Source organism: Pleuronectes platessa, chromosome 7 (assembly GCF_947347685.1).
Source record: "Pleuronectes platessa chromosome 7, fPlePla1.1, whole genome shotgun sequence".
NCBI classification, from domain to species: domain Eukaryota; kingdom Metazoa; phylum Chordata; class Actinopteri; order Pleuronectiformes; family Pleuronectidae; genus Pleuronectes; species Pleuronectes platessa.
In genome coordinates, this window is record NC_070632.1 from 28,547,717 (window position 1) to 28,572,925 (window position 25,209).

Consider the following 25,209-nt stretch of genomic DNA (forward strand, 5'->3'; position numbering starts at 1 on the left):
TAAATTCCAAAATGATTCAACTTGGTATAAATGCCTGTTTTTTTTAATCCAGATTAAGTGTGACTTTATTTAACCGTAGGGAGAGCATCACAACACAATTTTAAAAAGAGTGGGGGGCTTAATATTTTCAAAAAGTATAGTTATGGGCAAATCTAGTGTTGAATTGAGTCCATACAAAAACGGAATGCACTATAGCTAGCAATGAGATGACTTGGCATACCTTTCTCCTTATCTCCTCCCTGGCTGTTGCAGCTCTGGATCCATCCCTTCAAAGAAGAGCTACCTCTTGCAGCATTTTTCAACTCCTTCTTTATGTCTTTCAGCTTTCTTTCTCTCCTTGGCATTCTGTAATAATAGGGGTAGCCCAATGCTAACCCCACTCTTAAATTAGCTTTAGTTAGCTAGTTCCTTTGCTAGGAATCCAGGCAATGTGTACAGCTATCCTATAAAAGCACTTGCAGTGTACATTAGTATTTAGTGATGAATCATTGGTGTATATCAATCTTTACAACTTTAAAGAAAACTTGCTGTATCACCTGCCTCACACACTGTAGGATGCCAGAGAGTAGCAACTCTGTCTGTATTCAGCATAGATATTAAGCCCCCTCTGAGACCTGAACATTCTAAATGGGGTGTGGCTAAAACTGAAAAGGTAAATGAAGGGAATAGATTGTTTTTAACAATGGAAATTAGTATTTTATTGTACTTTATTGTGTCATTGTTGGCAACCATTTGCGTTGTCGTTTACTAACGTAACATAATCTAGCCAAAAGGGTGCATTGGAAAAACAGGGACAGTGCATATGAGATTACTTTATCGTGTTTCAAACTTGGCATCTAATTGCGCTTTTCCACTATGGGCCATGGTACGGGCATACTCTTAATATTATTATTATAATTTTTTTTGGCATTTTTATGCTTTATTGATAGTGTAGAGACAGAGTTGAAATGGGGCAGAGAGGGGAGTGACATGCAGAGAACGACCGCGGGCTGGAATCGAACCCGGGTCCGCTGCTGGCCGAGGCCCATGGGGGGGACGCCCTACCAACTGAGCTAAGGGCGCCCCCTTAATATTCTTTTTGCTTCGTTATCCAATGCAGATTTCAGGACCACTCGATGTTACAGTTCGTTATAGCGACGCACGCCACATGAAAGCAACGCCTCTTTCTCATTCCCCTTTCGTCAGCTACCAAAGAGTGGAACGTCTGCACCTAATTATCTTACCACAACATGTTTTTTCGTTTTGCCATATTCTTGCTCTAGAGGGCACATCATCATAATTAATTGTATGAAGGGGCACCATAGAGGGCACCCAATACTTTTTGTCCTATGTAAAGGGCAGCCAATAAGGCACTTTCTCTCGTATTCACCACTCTAGAGGGCATTTTTACAACCATGTAGGCACTATAAGGACATTAGAAGGCCACTCATTGAGCACGTTATCGGAGTTTCTTGTTCTAGATCGGATTTTCTTGCTCTAGAGGGCACATCATCATAATTCATTGTATGAAGGGTTACCATAGAGGACACTCAATAATTGTTTTCCTATGTAAAGGGCAGCCAATAAGGCACTTTCTCTCATATTCACCACTCTAGAGAGCAATTTTTCAACCATGTAGGCACTGTAAGGGCATTAGAAGGGCACTCATTGAGCACGTTATCGGATTTTCTCTCATAATTCGCCACTCTTTATGGCACTTTAGCGCGCTTTTTCAACCAAGGAGGCACGAGGGGGGGCGGTCGCCCCCCCTGAGTCCGCCACTGGTGCGGGTGTTAGCTGCCCAGTGCCCGGTGGCCCTATGGTCGGAGATGTGGGAGTTAGCGGCCCGGTGGCCGGTGGCTCTATGGTCGGGAATGCGGGTGGTAGCGGCCCGGTGGCCGGTGGCTCTATGGTCAGAGAACCAGGGGTTAGCGGCCCGGTGCCCGGCGTTTCTAGGGTCGGGGATGGTGTCGGTAGCGGCCCGGTGGCCGGTGGCTCTATAGTCAGGGATGGTGGTCAATGTAACCATGTAGATTTACTCTCTGGAGGAGATAGATAGTTTCCTGGATGATACATTTGGGAAAACAGTAAATGTGAAAGACCTTTTCCTAGATATTGGGAAATTTATTCAGACAGTCACCACTCTACAGAAGGTGGTTGGGCTGAATTTACTAGATGAAAAGAAGCGTTACCATCTAAGAAAATTTGTCACTGGGGTAAGAAAAGGGTTAAAGGTATCGAACACAAAAATGTCAAAGAAGTTGAAAGTGTCAAAATAAATATGTTCTTTAATCACGGGGTGTTTCACTGCTGTTGTTTTCTGTTGACTCTCCTTATTTTTCCCATGCAGTATTTAAGAATAGCATCCTTAAACATAAACGGGGGCAAAGATGCTAAGAAAATAGCTGTTTTAGCAGAAACAATAAAGCAGAAGAGGCTGGATGTAGTGTTTCTACAAGAAACACATACAGACACTGTCAATGAGATCGACTGGGGCTTATGGTGGGGTGGGCAACATGTCCTCAGCCATGGGACAAATATAAGTGCAGGAGTTGCCATCCTCTTTTCAAAAAAAGCTAATGCAAATATAATCTCTCACACAGAAATAATTCAAGGAAGAATCCTTGTTGTAAAAGCTGAAATACAAGATTTTAATTTCAGTTTTATTAATATTTATGCACCAAACCAAGGCTCTGAGCGGGAAAGAGTTTTTAACATTTTTAATGAAACACTTAGCGGCATTGATCAAAATGAATGTATTGTGTTGGGTGGAGATTGGAACTGCTGTACAGATTTTAAGCTAGATAGGACAGGTGTGGAGCCACATGTTCAGTCCTCCCGGCTTTTATCCGAAAGTATCACGAAAGCAGATCTGGTGGATGTGTGGAGGCTAAAACATCCTTCAGCCTGGCAGTACACCTGGGTGAAAGTGTTAGATGGGAGGATGAGTGCAGCCAGGTTAGATAGGTTTTATCTTACTGCCGCTTTTACTAATCAGGTTTTATTAGTTTATTTTATCATCAACAATTAAACCAAAGTCTTTTTGGCATTTTAACGTTAATATTATTGCATAATTTTACTTTCTGTGAAAATTTGTAACTGTTTTGGGCTTTTTAGGAAAACAAGAAACACGAGTTTTCCTCCCTCACCCAGTGGTGGGAAGTAGGAAAAGCCCAAATAAGAGTGTTCTGTAAGCTATACTTAGCCAACTCAACAGTTAAAATAAAAAGAGCCATTAAGACATTAGAGGAGGAGGTCAAAAACCTGGAGGCTGACACACAAAACAACAGGCAGAATGCAGAACGGCTAAAAACCAAGAGACAGGACTTAAACTCCTTTTTACACGAGAGAGCCAAAGGAGCCTTAGTCAGAGCCCGATTCACAAAACTACACGATATGGACGCTCCGACCACCTTCTTCTTTAACTTAGAGAAGACGGTGGCTCGGAGTAAACTGATGGTGTCTCTGCGGCTCCCGGACGGAGAAGTGACCAGAGAACCGGCTCGGATGAGGAAACACGCCGTAGCGTTCTATTCGGAGCTGTTCAGAGCAGAATATTGTGATGCTGACGCTACTGCAGAGCTGCTTGAAGGACTTCCTCAGCTGACTCCAGAAGAACAGGACACACTAAACACTGACATCACCCTAGAGGAGCTGACTACGGCCGTGGCGCAGATGGCGTCCGGAAAGGCCCCTGGAGTGGATGGACTACCTGCTGAGTTTTTAGAACATTTCTGGGGTATTTTGGGACGTGACATTTTATGCATTTTTAAAGAGTGTTTTAAAAAAGGGACACTTCCTACATCCTGTAGACGGGTAGTTCCCTCTCTGCCGCCCAAGAAGGGAGATCTGAGCCTTTTAAAGAACTGGTGACCAGTAGCCCTTTTATGCACGGATTACAAAATCCTCTCGAAAGTTTTATCAAACAGGCTGATAACTTATATCGAACAGCTGATCAACCCAGATCAGTGTTACTGTGCTCCTGACAGATCCATGTTGGACAATCTGTTTTTAATAAGAGATGTGTGTGATGTGTGTAAATTATATAATGTTAAGGTGGGTATTATATCAATCGATCAGGAGAAGGCATTTGACCGTGTGGATCACAAGTTTTTATTTTCAACTTTGCAGGCTTTTGGTGTTCGGGGGGGCTTCCTTTCCTGGATCAAGCTCCTGTACAGTGAGGCTAGTTGTGTGGTGAATGTGGGGGAGGGCTGAGCTGCCCTGTGGTCGTCACGAGAGGCATCAGGCAGGGCTGCCCCATCTCAGGACTACTATACAGTATCGCCATAGAGCCACTTCTGGCAACTTAAGGAAAGTCTTGTCTGCTTTGGGAGAGCCTCTTCAGCCAGAGTCAACTGGGAGAAGAGTGAGAGTTTTTTAATGGGGCAGTGTAGCCCGGGGACTGAGCCTGATCTTCCTGCAAATCTCCAGTGGGGAAAGAATGGACTAAAGGTTCTGGGGCCATCTAGGAAGTGAGGGCTTTCAGAAGCAGAACTGGGAGGGGGTGCTGGAAAAGGTGGAAGCAAAGTTGTCTAAATGGAAATGGTTGCTACCTTATCTGTCCTACAGGGGGAGAGTTCTGATAGTGAATAACTTTGTCGCCTCGTCTCTTTGGCACAGACTTATTGTTTTGGTGCCACCTCCAGGTCTGCTTAAGGATGTGCAGTGTCGCCTGGTGACGTTTTTCTGGTCTGCACAGCACTGGCTGAGGGCAGCGGCCCTGTATCTCACTGTGGCAGAGGGAGGTCAAGGTCTCATCGACATTATATCCAGAACAGTGGCCTTCAGACTGCAGACGGCGCAGAAGTTGCTGTACGGCTATAGTCTCTGCTGGTTGGCTCCTGCTCGTCTGCTGCTCAGACAAGCTGGCCGACTAGGCCTGGACAAGCAGCTATTTCTGTTATCAACTACTGAAGCTGACCTGACCGGGCTGACTCCAGTGGGTGACCTCCAGTGGAGGATTATACATGGGGCTTTAGCTACAAACAGAAACGGAGCTCACCTGGACCCGAGCGCTGGGGAGGGATGTGCTTTCTGTGGTGACAGGGAGACTCTAGAGCACCTAGTGGTGACTTGTCCTCGACTAGAGGTTTTTTTAAATACAAAAAAAGAAACAGAGAAACACTTGTCCTGGTTAACTTCCTGAATGGCATTGCTAAACTGGCCACCTGGAAGAGCAGAAAGAACCAGATGTTAGGGGTAGGCTGGACAGATGTGGTGAAGTGTTTTAAAGGCTTGGTAGCAACTCACGTTAAAATAGAACACGCTTTCTACAGCCTGACCAGTAACCTGGAAGCTTTTACATCCCAGTGGGGGATCAGACAGGTTTTATGTTCCACAGAGGAGGACGGTTCACTGATCCTTCATTTTTAATTTCCATGTGGGTGTCTGACATGTAGTTTTCTTGTGTAAAATATGACCTGATTGAAGTGTTATTTATTACGTTTATTTCATGAAATGATTTAAATAAAAGTTAACTTAAAAGTCAAAAAAGTCTCTCTCTCTCTCACCCTCTCTCTTTCTATGTGTGTGTGTGTGTGTGTGTGTGTGTGTGTGTATATGGCCACTGTAGGAATGCAGCCAGTGCTGTACTCAGTAATGGAAGCTCTGGAAGGCAGACCACACTGGACAAGGACCGGAACTGAAATTTGTTATTTCAGGTATGAATGAAAGAAAATAAAAAAAACGTTATTATTACCAAGGGACAATGGAAAATGTGATTTCATAAAGTTAAACTTGACTTGATCCACTCACTAATTTTAACAACCACTGTATATAATTTAACTTGCAATATCAATTCTTATTTCCTTCACTTTGTCCTCAAGAAACCACTTTTGTCCAGCTCAAGGAAGAAGAAAAACAAACTTTTATACTCTGACCTTTACCATCAACTTCAAACACAACGAGGATGTCTGCTACCTGGCCTACCATTATCCCTACACATACTCTGCCATGAAGGTAATCACTCATCCATCCATCCACCCACCCACCCATTCATCCAATAGTTTCATGTATGAGACATTTATCCCCATGAATTAATGAAAAAATGTAATAATTATAACATCTCGCAACTCGCTCAACAATATTGTTGAGTGAGTTAAAAAAAGTCATGCAGTTCATGGTATCTTCAGGAGTTGTAAATGTGCACTTATGGAACTGAACTTGCTTGTATTTCTTGAAAACGTTTCACTTAATCCAAGAGGCTCTAACTGACTAGTACTGGACTTGAAGATCATGAGCCTGGAGAAATACTTCAGGGCTATACTAAACAAAACTACATACTACAACACTACTGACATATTAACATAATTAGAATATAATTTAGAGAACAAGATAATCAAAGACAAAGAAAGTATAATCTGTGAAATTATCAGAATCAAACATGTCATAATCACTATCAGCATCATTAAATCAGTTTGATCACTAAGCAAGTATTTTTTCATGATATAGTATTACTGCACTGCAGTTGTATGCCTTGTTACTGCATATATAACATACTTTTTTCCAGATTCATATAAAGGTCACTGTAACCTTTTTAAATTCAGTAAAATATCCTCAATACTGCTTAGAGTGCATTGCATCTATGTAGTAGCATTGTTGTGGGGAGTGACTTCCCTATTTGTTCTCGCCTAAAGCTGAAGTTCATATCAGAGGTTTTCCCTGTGCATTAGTTGGGACTAACATGCTTTTGTAACATAATTCAAATGGTTCATATTAAATCCCACTAAATGGGATAACAGTACCACCTGGTGTGTTGAATATGTACCTGCAGGGAAGCGGTGAGCCCGAGGGGCAAGGGATAGTGGTTATTCCTCAAAGGTATTGAGTTAGTATTCACATCTCCTGTTGATGGCCCCCAAGCTGATAATTTACCCCACCTAATGTCTCTTTTGTCAGACTTGGATAAATGTGGTACCAGAGCAACACTGTACAGGATCGGCACGGCTAAACTCAAACGATGTGTCCCTCTACAGCCGATGCAACATTTAGTTTGGGATAAGTTGCATGCTTCTGATGTATCAGCATTGGGAAAAGCGATCGTCATTGAACCCACCCTGTCCAACCGTAGACCTGCACCTATTCTTTTGGGGAGAGTTGAGACTTCCTTATCAGGAGACGGGTGGGTTCAAGTGAAAGTCTTAAATCGACTGGAAAGCGGCTCAAGCTTAAGAGAAATGCAAAGGTTGTAGATGGGTCCCCCTGTCTTTCTGTGCAGTACTTACTTGAACCAAAGCAAATCCAATCCAGTACACGTACAATTTACCCCTTGAAACAAGGTCAGAGGAAGAAATGTCACGCATCTTGAGTGACCTGGCCTGCATGATCTGGACCTTTTATATCGTCAAGTGTCTCCAGAGTGAAAAGATAAACTGCTGCAGATCATTGAGCAGTAAGAGCACATCTTCTCAATGAACAAAATGGACTGTGATGAGGCAAAAAACGTTGTCCACAGAATTTGTTTTATGGATGATAAGCCCTTAAGACTTCCATATAGACATTGCCTCATCAGATCGACAATCACCGCGCTTGGTGGAAATGTGTTTTCCTCAACGATGGACCTCACATCAGAGATCTACAGGATGCCTAAGGCCTGACAAATAGCCCTACCACTTTCATGCGGATGATGCAAGACAGTGAACATTGTCAGATTGCAATATGCAATGTAATGCAGTATAATATAATATGATGTGTTAATTTAACACATCCTTGAGGTGTGGGGGCGGAATAAAAGTCAGAGTCAGGTGGGGGTCCCGGGCCTTTTTGATAAGGCCAACTGCAGCCGGGAAGAAGCTGGTCTTGTGGCGGGCGGTTTTGGTCCCGATGGACCGCAGCCTCCTGCCCGAGGGAAGAACCTCAAAGAGTTTGTGACCCGGGGGGAAGGATCAGCCACAATCTTACCTGCACGCCTCAGGGTCCTCGAGGCAAACAGGTCCTGTAGAGATGGCAGATTGCAGCCGATCACCTTCTCAGCAAAACGGATGACACGCTGCAGCCTCCTTTTTCGTTTGCGGTGGCAGCAGCGAACCAGATGGTGATGGAGGAGGTGAGGATGGACTCGGCGATGCAGGTGTAGAAGTGCACCATCATTGTTTTTGGCAGGTTGAACTTCTTCAGCTGCCGCAGGAAGTACATCCTCTGTTGACCTCTTTTGGTGATGGAGCTGATGTTCAGCTCCCATTTGAGGTCCTGGGAGATGATGGTGCCCAGGAAGCGGAAGGACTTCGCAGTGACGACTGGGGCGTCTCTCAGGGTGATGGGGGTGGGTTCCTTCTGAAGTCCACAACCATCTCCACTGTTTTGAGCTCCAGATTGTTCTGATCACACCAGGTCAACAGATATCCCACCTGTAGGCGGACTCATCCCCTCCAGAGATGAGCCCAATGAGGGTGGTGTCATCCGCGAACTTAAGAAGTTTGACGGACTGGTGACTGGAGGTGCAGCTGTTGGTATACAGGGAGAAGAGAAGAGGTGAAAGAACACAGCCTTGAGGGGAACCGGTGATAATGGATTTGAATACAGAGACATACTTACCCAGCCTCATGCGTTGCCTCCTGTCAGACAGGAAGTCTGTGATCCACCTGCAGGTGGAGTCGGGCACACTCAGCTGGGAGAGCTTCTCCTGTAGCAGATTTGGGATGATTGTGTTGAAGGCAGAGCTGAAGTCCACAAACAGGATCCTGGCGTAGGTTCCTGAGGAGTCCAGGTGCTGGAGGATGAAGTGAAGGGCCATGTTGACTGCATCGTCTACAGACCTGTTGGCTCTGTAGGCAAACTGCAGGGGGTCCAGGAGAGGGTCAGTGATGGCTTTGAGGTGGAACAGCACGAGGCGCTTGAATGTCTTCATCACCACAGAGGTCAGGGCGACGGGTCTATAGTCATTGAGTCCAGCGATCTTAGTCTTTTTGGGGACAGGGATGATGGTGGAGGTCTTGAAGCATGCTGGTACGTGACATGTCTGCGGTGAAGTGTTAAAACTGTCAGTAAACACCGGAGACAGCTGATCGGCACAATTCTTCAGGATTGATGGGGAGACAGAGTCTGGCCCGGCTGCTTTGCAGGGGTTCTGTCTCCTGAAGAGTCTGTTGATGTCCCTCTCCAGGATGGAGAGAGTGGTCCCTGTGGTAGGGGAGGAGGGGGGGACTCTGAGGTGGGAAGTTGTGGGAAGATGCAGGCCCTTGCTGTGGTTGGGGAGGTACAGCTGATGGGCTGGAGTGTGGTTTCATGGGGGAATGTTTCAGGACTGTCCCATTGTCTATCGAAGCGACAGTAAAACTTGTTCAAGTTGTTGGCCAGGCATGAGTCGTTAGTGGAGTGGGGGGCTCTGGGCTTGCAATTTGTAATCTGGCTTAGCCCTCTCCAGACAGAGGCAGAGTCATTGGCTGAGAACTGTTTTTTGAGTTTCTCAGAGTACAGTCGTTAAGCTTCTCTCACCTCCTTGCTAAACCTGTATTTCGACTCTATAAACCTGACTCTGACTCCACTCCTGAACGCCTCTTCCTTCTCCAACCTTCACTTTTTGAGTTTCGCTGTGAACCAGGGTTTGTCATTATTATAAATCACCCTGGTGCGAGATGGAACACAGCTGTCCTCACAGAAGCTGATATAAGAAGTCACAGCCTCTGTGTACTCATCCAGACTATTAGTAGCAGTCCTGAACACATCCCAATCTGTACAGTCAAAGCACGCCTGAAGATCCTCCACAGCCTCACTGGTCCACAACTTTGAAGTCCTCACAACAGGTTTACAGAGTTTTAATTTCTGCCTGTATGCAGGAATCAAATGGACCATGACATGGTCCGAGAGTCCCAGTGCAGCCCGGGGGACGGCGTGATATGCACTGCTTACTGTGGTGTTACAGTGATCCCGAATTTTCTCCTCTCTGGTCAGGCATTTAATAAATGTTTATATATTTGGGGAGTTCACGGGTGAGATTTCCTTTGTTAAAGTCACCGAGGACAATCACTAAGGAGTCCGGGTTAGTCCGCTCCACACACAGTATCTGATCAGCGAGCATGCGTTGTGCCTGTTGCACGTCAGCATGTGGTGGTATGTACACCCTGACCAGAATGAATGAAGCAAACTAACAGGGGGAGTAGAAGGGGTTGCAGGTTATGAAAAAATATTCCAGATCAGGAGAACAGTGTTGTTGAATCACTGTCACATCGTTACACCAGCCAGAGTTAATGTAAAAGCAGATATCTCCACCTTTCGTCTTGCCGGAGAGCTCCGTGTTGCGGTCCACTCGGAAAGTTGGAAGCCAGCCAGCTGCAGCGCAGAGTCCGGTACAGATCCACACAACCACGTCTCCATGAAGCACAGAACGGAAGATGAGGAGAAGTTTCTGTTTTTACTAACTAGTAGCTGGAGTTCATCCAGCTTGTTGCAGAGTGAGCGCACGTTGGAGAGGAATATTCCTGGAAACGGTGTGCAAAGTCCCCGCCGGGGAAGACGCACAAGTGAACCGGCTCGATTTCCTCCTCTCCGCCGCTTCACCGTGTGAACAAAGGTTGTTTATCCCTGTAATATAGCTTAGTTTATATTATGAGAGGTGTATACAGCATCTTTTGAGTCTATGTTGGTGAGGGGTCTTGCCAATCTCTTGCTGACATAATTCCAAGTGGGAAGTTTTTAACTGACTTAATGTTTACGATTATGTTCTTTTGAGTATTAGTATACCCCAATTTAGCAGGATTTAAGGGGGGTGTATGTAACATAGTTAAAGCGTTCATATTTAATCCCACTAAATGGGATAAAAAAGACACTAGCCCCCCCCAAAAAATGGCCCCAGACTGCCCCATCCCCCTCTTCACACCTCTCTAAATTCAGGAGAGAGATGTCAACAAACTACTCAAGAGACTGAACCCCCGCAAGGCAGCTGGACCAGCCGCTGTTTCCCCCTCCACACTGAGGCACTGTGCGGATCGGCTGTCCCCAGTGTTCACGGACATCTTCAACACCTCACTGGCTGAATGTGTTGTACCCGCCTGCCTCAAAACATCCACCATCATCCCCGTTCCCAAGAAGCAGAGGATCAAAGGCCTTAATGACTATAGACCAGTTGCTTTGACCTCTGTAGTAATGAAGACCTTCGAGCGCCTCGTGCTGACTCACCTCAAGACCATAACAAACCACCTCCTCGACCCACTGCAGTTTGCCTACAGAGCCAACAGGTCCGTAGACGATGCAGTCAACATGGGACTTCACTTCATCCTCCAGCACCTCAACTCCTCCGGCACCTACGCCAGGATCCTGTTTGTGGACTTCAGCTCTGCATTCAACACCATCTCCCCAGCTATTCTCCGGGATAAGCTGACACAGCTGAGCGTGCCTGAGCCCACCTGCAGGTGGATCACTAACTTCCTGACCGACAGGAAGCAGCGCGTGAGGCTGGGCAAGCTTGTCTCTGAGACCCGGACCATCAGCACTGGAGCCCCAAAAGGTTGAGTGCTCTCTCCTTTACTCTTCTCCCTCTACACCGCCAACTGCACCTCCAGCCACCCCTCTGTCAATCTCCTGAAGTTTGCCGACGACACAACCCTTATTGGACTCATCTCCAATGGGGATGAGGCCACCTACAGAGAGAAAGTTAACAGCCTGGCTTCCTGGTGCAGCCAGAACTACCTGGAGCTGAACGCTTTAAAAACTGTAGAGATAGTAGCAGACTTCAGGAGGAGCCCAGCCGAAACCGCCCCCCTCACCATGTGCAACTCCCCAGTTAAAACAGTGGAGTCTTTCAGATTCCTGGGGACTATAATTGCACAGGACCTGAGGTGGACGGAGAACATCACCTCCACCATCAAGAAGGCCCAGCAGAGGATGTTCTTCCTGCGGCAGCTGAGGAAATTCAACATGCCGCGGAAAGTGATGGCTAAGTTTTACAGCCATCATTGAGTCCATCCTCACCTCATCAATCACCGTCTGGTTTGCTGCCTCCACTGCCAAGGACAAGGGCAGACTGCAGCAGATCATTCGGTCAGCCGAGAAGGTCATCGGCTGTGACCTGCCGGCTCTCCTAGACCTGTTCCACTCCATGACCAGTAATAGAGCAGGCAAGATCATTGCCGATCCTTCCCATCCCGGTCACCACCTATTCCATCAGGACTAAAACTTTGCATCACCTGAACAGTTTTTTCCCTATGGCAGTGGGGCTCACAAACAAGCCCCATGCATCACACTGACTCTTCTGACCCCCCCCCCCCCCCCCCCTCGCACATCATTTATAACTATATATTATTGGCACCATCACCAATCTCTGCACCCTAGAACCGCTTATGCCCATAACTCCCTTACTGTATATATTGTTGTTATATATTGTTGTTTGTACAGTGCACCAACCACATCAAGGCAATTTCCTGTATGTACAAATATACATGGCAATAAAAATAATTCTGATTATGATTCTGAACAGTGCCACCTGGTGTGGTGAATATGTGCCTCCAAGGAGCGGTGAGCTCTACAGGCATAGGATTGTGGGTATTCCTTAAAGTTATCAAGGAACGCCATGATGTAGTGTGTTGAAGTCTGTAAGCATGTTTATTGTTAATGACATGAAATGAGTTAAGCGGGATTTATTTAATGTGATTTTATATGTCTAGGATAAATTTCACTATCCATTTATTCAGCTACCGATCGTCTTTTATGTGTTTAATTGTCTGTAAAGATTCACCTGTGTAAGGTAGCTAACATAATGTGTGATGTCTTTACAGTCAGCACGCGACTGCCTTTGTTTCGATGACCCTTCCACTGGGTTTTATATAAAATATATAATATATAATTTTTTTATATAGGCAAACAGTAACTTCTTTATTGTTTAGCCCATATTCACAAATCACAATTTGTCTCATAGGGCTTTAACATGGTGTGACATCCTCTGTCCTTAACCCTCAGCAAGAGTAAGGAAAACCTACTAAAAACCCTTTTAACAGGGTACAAATACGTAGAAACCTCAGAGAGAGCCACATGTGAGGGATCCCTCTCCCAGGACTGACAGAAGTGCAATAGATGTCAAGTGTAGGAAAACAACATCAGGATAAAGGTTTTAGCAGCAAGGATAAACATTTTTGAAGGATAACTTCAATACTATATGTCAAGCAGTCCTGCTGCAATCATAGTCTGTGGTCAGCAGCCAGCAAGCTCATGATCCACCATCAAGATCGGATGCCCCTATAGTCCACAGTCATTGTCCACTGCGGCCAAATAGGATCCATCATCAGCTGCCACCTCGGTTGTTGTCCACCACCGTTATCAGATGCCAACGCAATAAAGGATCCGCCATTATTATTACGATCAGCCCGCACGATATAGAATCCACCACACTGGATCCACTATGAATGTGTAAAATGGGTGTGTGAGTGGGTTTGGGGGTGAAAGGTGAGTATGGTTGTCGAAATTGAACTATTCTTAATTATTCGCAAGGACGGTCAGACTCAGGAACGAGCTTTCAAAATGTATGCACATATCCACATCATGTGAAATAATGAAAAAAACAGGCAAATGTACAAAAAATTTGACAAAGTACGTGATGAGCAACTATTGACCCAAAACTACCAAACATAAGTGCTGGGTCAGTGTCGAGGCATAGAAGCTGGTTGTCTTCTGAGGTTCATCCAGCAGCAAATACTGTGATGGATTTCGGCATAGCAGGGGTAGGGAAACACAAACATATTTCATCCTAGCAGGACTGAGTGAACAAGAAAAAGAGCCAAATCTCCAAATAATAATTCGGTAAACCAATTTCCAGGATCATGTAGGTACCTTATACTGTCACTTTCATTATTCTTTTTATCTTCCAAGTCCCATCTGCAACTACACAAGAGGGAGGAAGAATAGTGTGAAGAATCGGAGGTGTCTAATCATGTGTTTGAGCATCTGGTATATTGTGATAGCCAGGGTGATAAATCTATGAAAATGCTAAGAGCTGGTCTCTGGACTAAAGTAACAGCAGATTGGTAGCTGCAAAAGCACATAATTGAGGCTGGATTGCAGCGGTTGAAGGACAGGGAGATGAGTGTTCAGAATGTGTTCAGTTAAGTTATTTGCCATGCTATGTTTACTGTCAGTGTTCAAAGGGATTGTTCACGTTGTCCCAGGAGCACACCATGGGCTGAGACAGTTTTCTGAATTGTCCTGGCTTCTGGCTCCATATGGACCATAATGCAAGTGAAAATAAGAAGACAGATTATTAATAATCATGAAATATTCATATAATTAAGCACAAATAATCAGCGATTACAAGTACTTTACTTACAAAAGGATTTATTAAAAAGGGAAATAAAGTTAATGTTATACAATGATTCTTCATTTAACAAACTCAAATATTTCAAAGATGACAACAGCAGCAGCAGCACTTATCACAATTTAGAAACACATGTAATACTGAGGGTATCTATATGTGTGTGTGGTCGTGTGTGTCTGCCTGTCTGTGTGTGTGTGTGTGTGTGTGTGTGTGTGTGTGTGTGTGTGTAAGAAAGAGAAGGGGGAGTGGCATGGCGAGATGACGCGGTCACTTGGTGACGTAGTCTGGCCGAATTCAAGATGTTACGTTCGGTTATTCAAAATGGAGGTTTACAACCTCAGCGACGCCATGAGGCCGAAGACGAAATGGCGGTAGGTAACGTGAGTTACAACAAAGGAATTTTTGAGACAAAGAGATTCTTATCTCGTGGTTTTGGTGCCAAAGGGCGTCGAGTTGGATTCAGGCTCTTTTAGTCTAGATGTATGCATGTAACATGAAATGTGTGAATTGAGGTCAGGACGTGTGTAAAAGCAGGTTTAGGAGAGAGAGAGAGAGAGAGAGAGAGAGAGAGAGAGAGAGAGAGAGAGAGAGAGAAAAAAACTTAAAGGGACTTTAGCACTCGGTATCCAAATTGCCGTTGTATACCGAGCTTTTGATCTTTAAAGTCTCTGCAAACCTAGTCAGACGATAACAGTGCTGCCATAGACTCTCCGTCACGGCGCGAGGCACTTTAAAACATTCAACACGGTAAACAAGGAACCGGATGTGACGTCTCGTTTCGCCGTGTTTTACACGGACTGAAAAATTGACATGGCGGTCTTCAAACAAACATACACTTAAATTAATGACAAGTTAAGTATTAAACTAGTCTCTGCCCAGACAATAAATCCTCCTACTTGTTGTTGAACCTCAGGATACGTGCGCGATCGGCGGATTCCTGGAAAACAAGTGAATAATGTCTTGGCCGCTCAAGCTCGGTGGCGCTGGGTCCTCTGTTGCAGCGGGCATCGGCTGGGCCGGAATAAGAGCGAATTCGTCTCGTGCTCTTGGAACGGAATTAAACCTCGTTCGTCTTCTTCGACGGGATTCTGCTCCGTCCTTCTGCAATGATGAACAGGTGTTTTGGTGCCGTTTGTAGATCGTGTGAAAGAAAAGTCTGTGAGCTCAGCCTGCAAGTGGACTTCCTGTGCGCGGCCTTTTCAAGTTAAAAACAAAAATAGTCTTTCAAAATAAGCTTCGACTTAAGATAAAAGAAAATGAAAATTAAACAAACGTTTGTGGTTGTTGCCCCCTTTAGCAACTAAATCATCTAGCTAGACGGTCTATTGAAGTCTTCAGAGAGCAGGGAAATGGCAGCGATTTGAGGGGCTCTTCTGTATTTATTAACCTGAGAGGAGGGCGAGCCTCCTTGACGGGGGTTCATGGGTCATCCAATGGAATGTCAGGGTTCGACCCTTCAGTGAGCGGGGCTTGGAAATCAGCAGGGGTCCCCAAAGGATCCCCAGGACATTTTCCACCACCAGGGGGAGACTCCTACGCCTGCTGGAGATGTCTGCTTCCCCACTCAGAGGAGCACTTTTAGGGTCGATTGGAATGTGATAACTGCTAGAACTGGTTTCAGCCTGGCCCACAGGCCTCAGATTTACAACCCATTGTGTAGTGGTCAGCCCTCTGGAATGTCAGGGTTCAACTCTCAAGGAGCGGCCAGGAGCACAGCAGGGGTTCCTGAAGATAAAATGCTTCCCCCACCAGGAGATAAAATCTCCATGCTGGACTTTAGCTTCAGCTTGGCCTACAGGCCTCACTTTTTGTTACCTATTGTCTGGTCAACTCACTGGGCTGTTGCCCAACACTGCTTTCAGATATGCTCTGAACTCCACAGATCCTCCTAAGTTTCTCCAGAGTACTTGCATGCGTGAACACAAACATGATGATAGTGCACAGCAAGAGATCCCCGCTGGATTCATCACAAGCGAGTGGTTACACGTGGTTGATTACAATTCTAAAATGAAACTACTCAAACAATTTTAAAACAAAAAGAAAACAAATATCTCTGGATTTAGAAAGACACCAAAAAAGGCGTCAAGACTGTTTGTGGAGATAACAGTCAACCGTTGTTGATGTTTATTAAATCATTTGATTTTTAGAGCAGAAATTATATGTTACATCCGTCCTCTGCCTGCTACACCATTCCTTACCTGAATCCTGCAGATACTTTGTTTCTGTTGTGAACGTGTCTGAGTAGACACTAGACGAAAAGCAGAATTTCTGTCAAAGGAAACCTCTCGGAACTCACCTAATCCACGGCAGTTAGTGGCTGTTTACAGGACACAAGTTCCGTGTTCTCCAACGACGATGACCGTAGGGAAGCGGAGTAAACATACAGCGGGGGTCGCGGAGCCGCGGAGCGAAGGTGTGACTTAATTAGCATATGAATGCTAATGCGGAGTGAAGCTGCTGGTGATAGCTTCTCTCGTTTCACCATCATAGGAAACCACAGACCCTTGAAACGAAAAGTCACTCGTGATTTGCTGGTAGATTTGCTGCTATTGGTGATCCTAGGTCATTGCAGTACACACGTGGGTAAATCCCTCCCACACAATATTAATAATAATAAGTAATATATAGTTGTTACTAATAATGTATATATTAATATATATTATTTATCAGTAAGCCTTTACCAAAGGCACTGCAGTTAATGAAGATTATACATTCATTCATGTGAGGCTTGATGTTATATGATGAACATATTTTACAGGGAAAAAACATGAACAAGGTATATTTTGAGTCAAAGCTTTATTACATCCAGCAAAAATATTGCACAAACACAACTGGCCTAGCCAGTGAAAAACTAATTAGGTGAAGCTTGAAATGTCTCTTTGCAGCCTCTGGGTCATATGTGCTTTGTGGGACTCTGTCCGAATTTGCCCCAGTGTGTAGACGTCTGTGGTGTGTAGCTGTGAGATCTAGTGTAGCTTCTAGTCTTATTTGAAGTGTGGCACACAGGTCGGTGAGCTCGTGGCTATAGAAGGATGGATCCATGTCATTTGTCCCACTTCAATCAGCTGTAATCACAATCAGTACAATTAGCACAGTTCAATGACAACATACACCTCTACATGTAGCTGAAAAATTATCTAATGACTATAACCTTACCCTCTTTCTATTCCGACGACTCCTGAACTCCCCAATGCTGATGCAAGGTCCGGTTGGATGTACCGGAAGCTCCTAGTAGCTCATAGTGGGTCTTAGTACGTCATAGTAAAGGCAGCTGGAAAACAACATGAGTAGCATGAGTTTATTATTAATAAACAGAAATAGCCTCGCTGCATCACCGTTGGAAGATCCACAGGAAAAAAACAAATTGCCAAACAGTTACTTACATAAAAAGACGTCATTTTCCGCACTGCAAATTCGGACTTTCAGCGAGTCTCGGCCTAATGTGCATCGTTGTGTGCGGGAATCAGGCTGTGAAAACACAATGATGAAATGGATCAGATAAAGTAAACCTGGAAAATGTATTTTGTAGGGCATAGCACATCTCTTTTTAATCTTACCCTCGCTCTGCCTCGCTGTCCTTTTCATCTGTTTTTTTTTTTTTTTTTTTTTTTTATTATTAACTTTTTATTTTGGATTTTGAATTTTGAACAGAAAGAAATAAAGGGAAAAAAAAACAAAAAACAAAACAAACATACAACATACTCATGGGTGTAACAGTATATGGTCACATTCTTCTCAATACATCGAAGTACAGTGTCACACTATTCCAGGCACAGTGCATACATAATCCATTTTTCCCAACGTTCAACACATTTCTCCAATTCCAATCTTAAAATATAAGTCAGTCTCTCCATACAGTAAACTTCTTTCACTATCCCCCTCCACTGGTGCAATGTTGGGGGGTCAGTTTGGAGCCATCTTCGGGTTATAGCCTTTCTACCACATGCCAAGAGAATCTTTAGCAGGTATTTGTATTTGTGAGGGATAAATTCTGGTATTTTACCTAGATACAAAGTAGTAAAAGAGTAGTCTAATTTAATTCCCATCATCTTACATATTTCATTAGTTACTTCCCTCCAATATGGTTGAATTCTTTGACAAGCCCAAAAGATATGAAAATGATTGGCCATAATGGCTCCACATTGTCTCCAACAAAGCCCCGGACTCTGAGAGCCTGATTGCAAAGCCGTTATTTTAGGAGTGATAAAAAACCTCACAACATTCTTCCAACCAAACTCTCTTAATGATCTTGAGTTTGCAGTGGTTGCTTGTGTCTCACATATCTCCATCCAGGACTCATCTGATATTTCTGTACCAGACTCCTTTTCCCATTTTTGTTTGATGTATAACGTAGAGTGATTTTTGGAGGTTTGTATACTTTCATATATTCGTGAGATCAGTTTTTTAATGTTGTTTTTTTCATATGCTTCATGGAATATAGAGATCAGGTTATATTCTTTCCCCGTTTTGATTTGTGATATTTTATTAAAGTAGTCTCTGGCTTGTAGGTATCTAAAAAAATTGCATTTTTCCAATCCAAATGAGTCAGAAACTGCCTTATAACTCTGAAATTTACCGTTAGAAGTGAGTGAACAAAAGGATGTGATGCCTCTCCTAATCCACTGTTTAAAGCTCCCGTCCAGTCTCGCAGGTTCAAACTCTGGATCATATGCTACCCAATTCAAGACCCTGGCCTGTTTCTCTAGCTGCAATTTCCTCAACACCCTAAACCACAGTTTAACCTTGAATAGGGTCCATTGATTCAAGCTGTTATAATTATTTTCTGCTTGGCTTTTGTTTCCTAATATTGATTGTATTGGAATATCTGTCTGTGTAATTTCCAAAGACTTACATTTAGATTCATAATTTGGTGTACACCAGTATACTAAGGGTTTCAATTGTGCAGCATGATAATAGGCCTGTAAGCATGGTAGAGCTCTCCCTCCCCTCTCCTTCTTCAGCTGCAGTGTCTTGAACTGTACCCTCGGTCTTTTACCGTTCCAAATAAACCTTGAAATCCACCCGTCCCATTCATCAAATTGTTTGGGTGGTATCTCCAGGGGTAAGGACTGGAAGAGATAAAGAAATCGTGGCAACACATTCATTTTGATTATTTCTATTCTATTGCTCATATCCAGCGGGAGCATCGTCCATCTAGAGATGTCTGATTTTACCGCTTTGTTGATGGGGCCATAATTAATTTCAGAAAGCTTCGACATATCCTTTGGTAGATTTATTCCTAGATATTTTATTGTGGAAGAGTCCCATTTAAAGTTGTACTTCTTTTTTATATCTGGATGGGGAGTATAATTAAATGTAAGGGTTTGAGTTTTTGAAGTATTTAGCTTATATCCAGAGTACGAGTTGTAAGTCTTTAATAGACACATCAATCTGGGGATGCTCGAGTCAGGGGTTGTGATAAAGAGTAGGACAGCATCCGCAAACATACAAATTTTATGTTCCTCTCCTCTAATAGTTATCCCCTTTATCTCAGGGTCCTCTCTAATTGCTTGGGCCAAAGGTTCAATAAATAAGGCAAACAAGGTCGGGCTCAGGGGACATCCCTGGCGTGTCCCTCTTTCTAGGCGAATAGTTTGTGACAGGTTTCCATTTATCCTAATCCTGGCTGTTGGAGAGGAGTATAACGATTTAATACATCTGATGAAGCAGTCCTTAAAGCCAAACCTTGCAAGTACCCTATACAAATATTCCCAACCTACTGAGTCGAAAGCCTTTTCGGCATCTAGACTAACCAACATTGCACCAATTTTGGCCGAAGTAACATGACTCATCACCTGTAATGTTCTCCTTAAATTATCCTGTGTCTGTCTATTTAGTACAAAGCCTGTTTGGTCCAAATCTATTAGCTCCGGGATAATAGCTTCCAGCCTTTTAGATAGGACTGAGGCAAATAGTTTATAGTCTACATTGAGTACTGATATTGGTCTATATGAGCTGCATTCCTTTTTATCTTTACCTTCTTTTGGGATGACAGAAATGACTGCTTCCTTCCATGACTGCGGGGCTTCTCCTGTTCTCAAAGTGTGGTTAAAGCAGTTAAGCAGCATAGGGGTTATTTGTGTTCTAAATGTTTTGTACCATTCAGACGAATATCCATCTGCACCAGGAGCTTTATTAGTTTTCAATCTTGAGATGGCTTTATTCAGTTCTTCTAGCTTTATCTCAGCCATAATTTCTTTATTCTGTTTTTCTCCTATGGATGGTAGGTCCAGCGAACTTAGAAACGTCTCTATTATTGTGGTATCGGTTCTGGTTGGTTGAGTGTACAAGTCCTTATAATATAGTTCAAAAGAGCGTTGGATGTCTTCTAGATTACCGCTCAAATTTTTTGTCATAGGGTTCCTAATTTTATATATTGTATTCTTTTCCTGTTGTTTTCGTATCCTCCAAGAAAGGAGTTTCATAGACCTCGATCCTGTCTCATAGTACTTTTGTTTGGTAAATTTAAGTTGTTTTTCAATTTCCTCATCATATATACCATTTATATCTTGTTTGATTTTATTTATTTTAATTAATATTTGAGGATCTTTTTGTTCTGTATGTCTAATCTCTAGTGACTTAAGTTCCTCTTGTAATTCGTTAAGTCTTTTCTGTTTTTCTTTTTTCCGTGAGGCCGTAAGGGCAATTATTTTACCTCGAATTACAGCCTTTGCTGCATCCCACAAAGTATTAGGAGACACTTCTCCATTATCATTATACTGTAGGTATGTTTCAAATTCCTGCTGGATCTGTTTCTGTACTGCTTTGTCATTTAAAATGCTTGTGTTAAGCCTCCAAAGTGTATTTTTCCGTTGGTTGTTTAAATATAAGGTTAAATATACGCCTGAATGATCAGATACGTCTCTAATCCCTATCTCACAATCTCTGACCCTATGCCAGTCTGATTTATACATAAATAAGTAATCAATCCGTGAGTAAACAGAGTGACAAGGGGAGTAATATGTAAATTGTTTTTCTATGGGATGGGACTCTCTCCACACATCAATCAGGCCCAGTTGTGTAAGCATTCGCTGAACCAAGATGGCATTTGGGCTTTTCTTTTGGTGTTGGTTAGATGTATCTAATTTTGGTTGAAGTTGGATGTTAAAGTCACCACCAAGAATCAGGGTTCCCTGTGTTTCCTTTACCATCAATTCGAATATTTTCTTAAAAAAAGATTTGTTACTCCCTGGGGGAGCATACACATTAAATAAAGTTACTGCTTCATTATCTAATTTGCCTTTTACTAAGACAAATCTCCCTTCATTATCTTTCACCTGAGAAATAAATTCAAAATTTACTGCATTGGGGATCAGTATGGCCACACCTCTCCTCCGGCCTGATTTATGAAATGAATAATAGGTATTTTGAAACCCAAGCTTTTTTAATTTTTCATGTTCAGAAGAAGAGAGATGTGTCTCCTGCCAATATATTATCTGCTGCTTTTCTCGCTTCATTTTTGCAATAATTTTACTCCTTTTTATCGGATTATGCAGCCCATTGACGTTCAGTGTGACTACTTTATACTCCTGACGATGCATATCTTTTTCCAAACTGTGTTGTGACATTACCCATGATAACAAGAACAACGAACAGTGAACAATGAACTAGAAAAACAGAAAAAAAAGACTTCCAAGTCCGTAGTTCCAATAAAGCTTCAAAATGAGAGGAAATCCTCGCGTCCATCGAGGGCCTCTCTGTGTCAGAGATGGTACTCTGCAGCGGTAACATTTAGAACAGCTCCCAACAATCGGTAAAAAGTTCAAACCTGTCCAGCTCTGTGAGAAACGATAGTCAGTGTCTTAGTAGCTCACCCACAGACGCTTCACTCTGCAGCGTCAGATGTTCCCGGAGTGGCGCGCTGAAAGCTCCGTAGTTTCTCCCTTATCCGTCCGCGATCCACCGCCCGTCCGGATCGATTTGCACCCGCTTTCTCCCACGTCGATAATCTCCGTTGTTTCTCCCCGGTAGGGTCTGGCTCTATCTCATTTTCCAGAGTGATTCCCCTCTTCTTCAGGTCCTTTGCAGCCTCCGCCGCGCTCTCGTAGATCCGGGTGCCGCTGTCAAAAAACACCTTCAATTTAGCTGGATGTGGCGTCTGGAAGCGGATACCCTTGGCTTTGAGCTCTCTCAGCATTCCCGCGTATGCCTTTCTCTTTTTCAAGATCTCGGGAGGGTAATCTTGGTCGAAATAGATCCTTTTCCCCTCATATCGAACGACTTTTTTCTTCCATGCTGTGTGCAGCACCTGCTCTTTCACTCTGAACTCGAGGAAGCAAATCACCAGTGATCTTGGCGGAGCGCCTTGGGGAGGTTTTGGAGCCAGTGCCCGGTGGCAGCGCTGTATGCCGAGGTCCATGTCCGCTACCGGCATGCCGACTTCTGATTTTATTAGCTTGGTCACAAACGCCGACAGATCGGGCCCCTCAGACTCTTCCGGTATTCCGTGTATACGGAGGTTGTTTCGGCGTGAGCGTGCTTCTAATTCGGTTAATTTAGCCTACAAAGTCTCTTGGGTCTCTAATGCCTGGATGAGAGCCTCCCTCGCAGCTTCATCCCTGTCTTCGATATCAGATATACGTTGTTCTACCTCCGCAACTTTGGCTACAGTAGCATTTAGCTCGCTAGTAGCTTCTTCAAGTTTCTGGTTGATTTCTCCTTTAAACTCGTTCAGTTCCTTCTTCATGTCGTTGCGAAGAGAGCGTCGGAATTCACTCATTTCACTTTTTAGATCTGACCTGAGTGCCCGAATCTCGTTGTAGATAGCCTGCATGTTCGGGTTAGCTACTTCTTTATCAGCGCCGCCATTGTCCTCATTGCCGTCTTCGTCTTCATATGTTTCGTCGGATGTCGCCGATTTATCACGTTTTGAGCTTGGTTTAAGTTTAGTCTTTCTTTGCTTCTCCCCTTCCATGGTTAATATCAGTACTTTTTTTTTTTTATCAGTAGGGTTTTTCTAAGGGGATTATATCACACCGGGTGGGAGCGAGATTTTCAAGCAGCCATCAGGTTCAGCGCCACCGGAAGTTCGTCCTTTTCATCTTAAAGCAGCGGTTATAACAGTTTTTAAATTGTACTTTTATATGGGATGAGTATGTGACTGAGGACCCGTTGATTCTTTCTGGTGTTAAGTAAATGTACTTACATGATTCTTGCTGTTCTGTGTTTGTACCCTCATTGTTGAATGCACTTATTGTAAGTCGCTTTGGATAAAAGTTTAATAACAACAATAAGACAATTGAAGTTCAAATTATGAGGGAATATCAGCAGTCAACAGCTTAGTGGCCATGGACATGTGAATATGGTGCTGTATTTGGCAGTATTTTGGGAGGACAGATATTTTTATGGAAAACCAGTAGAAGTTTGGAGCTTACAGGGCAAAGACACATAATCCCCAGCATCATTTCTTCATGTTGAGCGGATTGCTGGTAGATGTGTGGTTAACACATCCACTGTTTATTTAACCAACACAAGTGAAAAGTAACTGTAATGAGCCACTCTGCATAGTGGTTGAGATTTAGGATAGTGTTCATGGGCAATTAATATTGAAGAGGTGGTTTGTAAGTCCTGTCCAGGGAAACAGACTTACTGAGCGTCATTGTTTTGGATTGTAATATAATGTTGAAATAAAGTGCATTGTTTCAAATTTGTTTCATAGTATGTACCTTTGCTAATGGTATACAATGTAATTCATTATAGCACACTTACTAACCTAAGGGAAACAATTTACAATTTCAGGGTTTATATTTATTTTAAGCCTGGTTTTCTTACACCAGATAGTTTAGTTGGTACCTTTTAGAAAAATATTTTATCTGCACTGAGGGAAGCTATCCTGATTTGCATTTGTAAAGCTAAGAGCATTGCCATTTGCTTGTGAAAGCCTCCCCTAGGCTTAGGAGCAGGGGGGTCACCTCCAAACATTCACAGGCCTGTAAAACTGCCAGAAACTGGTAAGCCCACATCAATTCCTTCAGTTTTCTGTGCTGCCTGCAGATTCCTCTGAACAGCCGTTAACCGAAAACTCTCCCATAATTTCCTGCGTTACTTATTGACACAAACTCTTCTTTTCATGAAGTGAAAGATCTGTGAATGGCAAACTGCGAACAAAGTATAGACCCAATTCACTTGAGATCTTCCACAGATTTATGCATCAGAATCTACTGTACTTGTACTCATATATATATATATATTGTTTCTTTCAGGCTCATCTGAATGTGCTGCAAAAATCCGTGGACCCTGCCATTGTGTTTTTCCGGCAGCAGATTCTTTGTAGCACTTTGGCCGGAAACCTCTGTCCAGTGGTCACCATCACGGCCTGTCCTACCAGCAGGGCCTGGAAAGACATGCACCAGCTCCGTGAGTTCTGCTGTGTATGTGTGTGTGTGTGTGTGTGTTTGTGAGAAAGAGAGAATGATGAGCTGAAAGAAAAAGGGTCAGACTGGCTGGATTGATGGGGTGTTTATGAGTATGGCATTTGTGTATATCACTCCTTTCGCAGGGAAATAATAATATTTAAATAGATGGAGGTTAAGGTTATGACAGTGGTTAGGGGGTTAGGCTCAATATCCAGGATGCCAGTGTTCTCTAAAGCAGTGATTCTCACCTGTTGGGTCGCGACCTAAAAGTGGGTCGCGGACACGTTTTTAGTGGAAAGGAGCCTTTGCCTGGGCCAAAAAAAAAGAAAAGAATACAATCATGTAATTTTATTTTGAAGGGGATTTTGTGTGCAGCGGAGTGTCGTCTATTCACACTCCCTAATAGCGTAGCCGAGCGTTTTTTTCTTTTATACTGTCAGGCCTCAGCCGAAAAAGAACACAAGAGATGGTTATTGAATCAGGACATCCCACCCGTTTATTTTCCTTCACACCTCCAAACTTTACTCTTGACAGCACCCCCTTCTGTTAGAACCCCTTCAAAACCAAAGTCCCTACTAACACCCTGCTTTTAACAGGAACTACACATCAACCTTCCATAATAAAGCCACTAAAAAA

General features: G+C 43.6%; 1 protein-coding gene across 1 annotated transcript in view; it reads left to right on the forward strand.

Annotated features, from left to right (window-relative positions):
• The window catches only part of LOC128444811 (cytosolic carboxypeptidase 4), a 193,896-nt gene that overhangs the window by 97,515 nt on the left and 71,172 nt on the right, over positions 1-25,209 (forward strand). The window contains exons 18-20 of the mRNA XM_053427466.1: positions 5,555-5,642; positions 5,808-5,940; positions 24,421-24,574. Of these exons, the coding sequence (XP_053283441.1) occupies positions 5,555-5,642; positions 5,808-5,940; positions 24,421-24,574 (375 nt within the window). The remainder of the gene's footprint in view (positions 1-5,554; positions 5,643-5,807; positions 5,941-24,420; positions 24,575-25,209) is intronic.